This window comes from Impatiens glandulifera, chromosome 1 (assembly GCF_907164915.1).
Source record: "Impatiens glandulifera chromosome 1, dImpGla2.1, whole genome shotgun sequence".
Classification (NCBI taxonomy): domain Eukaryota; kingdom Viridiplantae; phylum Streptophyta; class Magnoliopsida; order Ericales; family Balsaminaceae; genus Impatiens; species Impatiens glandulifera.
Genome location: NC_061862.1, coordinates 26,189,319 through 26,195,834, shown reverse-complemented (window position 1 = coordinate 26,195,834; position 6,516 = coordinate 26,189,319). Strand labels below are relative to the sequence as shown.

At 35.3% G+C, this 6,516-nt stretch overlaps 1 protein-coding gene across 1 annotated transcript; it reads right to left on the bottom strand.

Moving 5' to 3' along the window:
* Positions 1-735: 735 nt before the first annotated feature.
* On the bottom strand, positions 736-3,600 carry LOC124921367 (extensin-2-like). Its single transcript, XM_047462018.1, has 2 exons — positions 2,652-3,600; positions 736-1,498 (listed from the first exon to the last, which is right to left on the bottom strand). Exons 1-2 carry the CDS (start codon positions 3,598-3,600, stop codon positions 756-758), a joined length of 1,692 nt encoding a protein of 563 aa, XP_047317974.1. The 3' UTR covers positions 736-755.
* Positions 3,601-6,516: the final 2,916 nt, after the last annotated feature.

Sequence of the window (6,516 nt, the reverse complement as noted above, 5' to 3'; positions counted from 1 at the left end):
CACATTCCAGTTGAAGAAAATAACAAAGAAAAATTATGTACATACCAAGCATCATAAATTCTTTTAAATGAAAGCATGAATCAGATCCAAAATCACTTACATGTACTAATAAAGTGGAATGTGTGAAGGTTTCAATCATGACAAGACTTATTGATATTATTTTATCACGAACAAATCGATTGATCTTAGGGTATACATTAATTGTAATGACTAAAAATATTATCCCAAAAACAAATTGCAGGGTGAGAAAGAGAAACGGATATGAAACATGTTATTTTATTGATTCACAAAGCATTAAATCTGAAAGATCAAATAATTTGGAATACAATCACAAAGAAATATACAACAATAAATAACCCCAAAACATCATACATAATATTCTACTTGTGATAAAAATAACAATTATCTTCTGGTTTGAATCTCATTTCTGCCTTCCTTCCTTCTTCAACTTCATTGATAATATGAGTACAATGTGAAAGATGGTCACCAAAAATGTAGGAATCAACTTGTCCCAATAAGAAGGACAATGTTTCACAAATGAATTTATAATGACCTTATTGAATGAATATCGTTTGATTGCTGGATATTTCAACCTTAACTTCATGAAGCCTTCTTTTATTATTGCTTTGTAATCAAAAGCTGCACAAATAAGCAGAATTATGTTATAAACATATTAATATATCACTTACTGTATAATATAAAAAAGTTAAATTACTTACATGAAATGGGGTGCAAATGAACTGAACTATCTACACTTAGTAATGAATTGGTGGTGGTGGAGATGAATAGTAATATGATGGAGGGGTTGATGGTGATGGAGGGGGTGGAGGAGACGGTGATGGTGGTGGTGGAGACTTGTAGGTGTATGATGGTGGAGGATATGGGGATGGTGGTGGAGGAGATTTGTAGTAGTATGGTGGGGGTGGAGATGGGGATGGTGGTGGGGGAGATTTGTAAAAGTAAGGTGGTGGAGGAGAGGGGGATGGTGGTGGTGGAGACTTGTAGTAGTAAGGCGGCGGTGGAGATGGAGATGGTGGAGGGGGTGATTTGTAATAGTAAGGCGGCGGTTGAGAAGGAGATGGAGGAGGAGGTGATTTGTAATAGTAAGGTGGGGGAGGAGATGGAGAGGGTGGAGGAGGTGACTTGTAATAGTATGGTGGTGGAGGAGATGGTGAAGGTGGTGGTGGAGACTTGTAGTAGTATGGTGGAGGAGGAGATGACGATGGTGGTGGTGGAGACTTGTAGTAGTATGGTGGTGGAGGAGATGGTGAAGGCGGTGGGGGAGATTTATAGTAGTAAGGTGGTGGAGGTGATGGAGATGGTGGTGGGGGTGATGGTGATGGTGGTGGAGGAGACTTATAGTAGTATGGTGGTGGAGGCGATGGAGATGGTGGTGGTGGAGACTTATAGTAGTATGGTGGTGGAGGTGATGGTGATGGTGGTGGGGGAGACTTATAGTAGTAAGGTGGTGGAGGTGATGGTGATGGTGGTGGTGGTGGTGGAGACTTATAGTAGTATGGTGGTGGAGGAGATGGTGATGGTGGAGGTGATGGCGATGGTGGTGGTGGAGACTTATAGTAGTATGGTGGTGGAGGTGATGGAGACGGTGGTGGAGGAGATTTGTAGTAGTATGGTGGAGGTGATTTATATGCATAAGTTGGAGGAGGTGGGGGTGATTTATAGTAGTATAGTGGGGGAGGAGGTGATTTGTAATAATATGGTGAAGGAGTAGGCTTTGGCTTAGGCTTCTCACACTCTTTCGATGGAGTCTTTGGGGCATAGGCAAAAGGCTCGGCAGAGAGCACAACTTCATATTCAGTCTTGGACTTCACCTTTAACTTGGCACCCTTAATTCCCCAATGGAGGTTTGTTGAGACATTACATGTCGAACCTTTAGGTGGTGCATGGAGCTTGGCTTTGCATGCCCCAACTCCATATTTCTTGTAATCAAAGCCATCAAGAGTGACTGCAAACTTGCCATTTATCTTGGTTGTACCATAGGCCAAAATTTCTTTTTTACCAGTTGTACATGTCACTTCTACTATAGCACCTGTTCATAAACAAAAATTAATATTGTTAAAATCAAATTCTTTATAGAAATAAACATTGCAAACGTTTGGAGTAAGTATCTATTTATTATAAAATTAGAGTGACTTAGTTTTTTAAAATGAATTTTCTATAGAAATAAAGATTGCATTTTTGGAAAACAAACAGACAAACCAGAAAATAGTTAGTCTATTATTTAACTATTAATTAATAACATATAATTAATCCTTTTAAAAATGAGATATTCATGTATTAGAAACTATAGAAAAACTGTAAATATCAAATAATAAATTAGAGAAAAATAAAAAGTGAAGAGTTTGTCACATGATAATTAATGACGTAAAGAAAATATTTACCTTTGAGATGTTTCTTGTCATGAGATTTTTTTGGGTATGTCCAATCATAGCATTTATAACAATAAACTTTTCCAACAACTTTTACAACCAAAGGATGGTAAGAGTGAGGAGGATAGTAAGAAGTGGGTGGTGGAGACTTGTAATAGTAAGAAGGAGGAGGTGGTGATTTATAAAGGTAGATTGGAGATGGTGGGGGTGGAGAGTTGTAATAGTAAGGTTTTGGTGGAGATTTAGATGGAGGAGGAGGAGATTTGTAAATGTAAGGTTTTGGTGGAGACGGGGATGGAGGAGGCGGGGATTTGTAGTAATATGGTGGTGGAAGAGATGGTGATGGAGGTGGTGGTGATTTATAGTAGTATGGTTGAGGTGGAGAAGGCGATGGAGGGGGAGGAGACTTGTAGTAATATGGAGGAGGTGGAGATGGTGAAGGAGGGGGAGGGGACTTGTAGTAATATGGTGAAGGAGGAGATGGAGAAGGTGGTGGTGGAGACTTGTAATAATATGGTGGAGGAGGAGATGGAGAAGGTGGCGGTGGGGATTTGTAGTAGTATGGTGGTGGTGGAGATGGTGACGGAGGAGGAGGGGAGTTGTAGTAGTATGGAGGAGGAGGAGATGGGGATGGTGGCGGTGGGGATTTGTAGTAGTATGGGGAAGGAGGAGGGGGAGATGGAGGAGGGGGAGATTTGTAGTAGTATGGAGGAGGAGGGGAAGGCGACGGGGGTGGGGGAGACTTGTAGTAGTAAGGTGGAGGAGGAGACGGGGAAGGAGGCGGAGGAGATTTGTAATAGTATGGAGGAGGTGGTGATGGAGAAGGTGGAGGAGGTGATTTATAATAATAAGGTGGTGGCGGAGATGGTGATGGGGGAGGAGGTGACTTGTATACATAGGGAGGCGGGGGTGATGGTGACGGGGGAGGAGGTGACTTGTATACATAGGGAGGTGGGGGTGATGGTGAAGGCGGTGGAGGTGACTTGTATACATAGGGAGGCGGGGGTGATGGTGAAGGCGGAGGAGGTGACTTATATACATAGGGAGGCGGGGGAGATGGAGAAGGTGGAGGAGGCGACTTATATTCATAAGGAGGAGGTGGAGAAGCATAGACGTAAGAGTCAGCAGAAACAGAAGTATTTAAAAGTGTTGCTAAAGCCATAGAGAGAAGCAAATGTGGCCAGAGACGGCGGCCACCTTGAGCTTCCATGGTGGTGTATAGAGAGCTCTCTATTTTGTACTCTTAAAAGAGAGAGAGATAGTGAGTTGTGATTGAAGAAAAGTGTGTTATGAAGGATGCTTTTATAGGAGTGGGGAAAGAGTGTTTAAGTCTTTGTAAATTGTCTTAGAAATAAAAAGGTATTTTTTTTTAAAGGGAGCTGTCAAAATGGGACAAATTCAATAGGCTCCTTTGATTTGATTAATTATGTTTAAATGTGTTGTCTCCCCAGCTGGAAATAACAATGTTTCTTCCTCAAGGCATCCACCATGACAATTGAATTAATATAATTTTCTAGTCGGTCGATGATCATATAAGAATAAGTCACCTCCTACCATTTTCAACTTCATCCGTTAATATTATATCCAATTAAGTTCATGCTTCAACCCTAATATATTCATTAATAAATCCCACTTCTCTTCCATGTCAAACTGTGTATGATCACACTAGCAAGGGAATGTAGATTTGTAGTTGTTGTATTATATTGTATTAAAAATGTTACATCACATTATTAGGCAAGCGTAATCTCTTAATCATAACAAATGCCATGTGCAAGCAATAAGTGGAAGTTTCCAGGCTTTTCTGCCTCATAATTTTGAAGGGAATGAAGGGAAAAAAAAAATCATACAATTTCTTCCGTTAATGTATGACTTCAATCAAAGATTTAACGTTTGACTTTTGAACACTATCATCATATCATTTAACTGGTTTCTAAAGGATATTAGATTAACTGTGAAATCTTCATTATTGAAGCATTGGTAATTCTAAACAATTTAATCTTATGTCTAACCAATTCTCTTTCTCATTTGGATGGCTGCAAAGTCAAATTACACCTCATATTTATGTATATACCATCCTCTTTAGAAATAAATTAGGTAAACCATCAAATAAATTAATTAAGATCTCATGGGGTGCTTCATTTTGCAAATACAAGTATGACTAAATTATAATGTATTTTTGTAATTTTGACGACGAAAATACCGAGTAAGCATGAAAAAAAAGTGTATCCAAACAATTACTACAAATTATTTATTTGTCTCATGAACGTTGGTTGGACGTGTTTTGTTTGAGTTTGAAAATCGAAAATTGACAATTGAATCAAACTATTTTGAGGATTTGAGATTTTTAACTTTTGTTTTAGGAAGGATAACTCTGTATTATTTTTCTAATAAAATAATTACAAAGAATTATAAATACCCGACCTTAAATGCAACCCTATTTTATCTCGATTTCAGGTTAGTTGGTTACCCATTTTTATCCCTAGTTTGATTGACATGATATTACATGCATACCCTATCCCAAATACGCATAAATACAATTATATCATATTTAACTTTCATATGTCCTTTACAATTTTTTATATATTAGGTTAATTTTATAAACATTACTATATATATACATTTAATTTTGTTATATAAATAAGTAATTTTGAATAGAATGAATCATCAGATGAAATCATTTAAAATAAATTAACAATTTGTGTATAAATTGAAATCGTGAAAAGATTAAGGTGATATATATAAATTTTCCCTTGCATATATAATAACCTATTTAAAGTCTAAAATTAATCAAAGACATAGTGTAATAACAGTTGTCAAAATTAATAGTCAATTATATTTTTATAATATAAAAGAGATTTCTTCACATGATTTCCGGTTATTCCGAACATAAGTTTCCATGAATGTTTTTATCATAATTCATAATACACGTTACATTTTTACAATAACTATAGCCAATTATTGACCAGTAAAGTTTGTCTTTTTATGCTTACAAAATATTTTCCATTGTTCATGCGCATAATGTTAAACATCCCCACTAAACAGGTTATAAAATAGTAAATTGTCACTCAATACACCATTAATTTAAGGCGAAGGATCATTTTATTAAGATTTTTGAAAGCTAAATTGTCATTTTTCTATAGAAGATCTCAAAATGATGATGAAAACAACCAAATATTTTTAATTCACAGTTTTTGAGAAATATTTCTTTTTCTCCACTAAAAATATCTTAAATTGAAATGAATTATACGAGTTGTGTTAATTCTTAGAGTTAAACTTTGATTATTTTTTTCTCATCTAATAATATACAGCAAAATTCATGCGGTTGTTACCTAACTAACTTTTATTAGGTTTAAACTTTTTCTAAACAACCTCCAATTGACTTCCCGGCCACTTCTTTTTCGATACTCGATTTTCATTTTTTTTTCTCAAACATTCAGTCCACAAATTTAGAAACACTAAAAAGTTCTGATTTAAACATTCCATTATAAAATATTTGTTAAACATTAATTTCTGCCAATTAGAATATAACTAATATTGATTGATGTGAAATTTAAGAAATCTAAAATAATACTTAGGGTTCAACATTAAACGGTTTCGGTTACCTCTTATTTTACAAACCGGTTAACCGGCCAATATTGGTATCGGTTTTATTGGTTTTGGTTACCGGTCGATTAACCAGTTTAAACGTTAACCAATAATTCAATTTTTTAATTTAAGTATTAAATTTATTAAATAATGTTTTTTTTAAATATTTGTTTGCACAGTACTTTTATGGTCTTCCCCATTTGTATTTCAAAAGTCACCATTTTTATACTAATAGCCATATAATTAGAATTTTTTTAAACAATTTTATACAAATTATAATTTAAAATTTAAAAATAATTAATATATTTTATTAAATATTATTTATAATATATCTAATATTTACAAAATAATAATATAAATATATGATTAAATTATTACCAGTTTATCGGTTAAACGGCTAAAAAATTAGTTCAACCGAAAATCGAACCGTAATCAGTAAAAAACTGGTTAATCGAAACAGTTAGAATCGATTAATTGGTTAACTGGTATAATGAAACCGGTAAACTATCGATTCGGTTGAGTTATCAGTTTCTCGATTTTT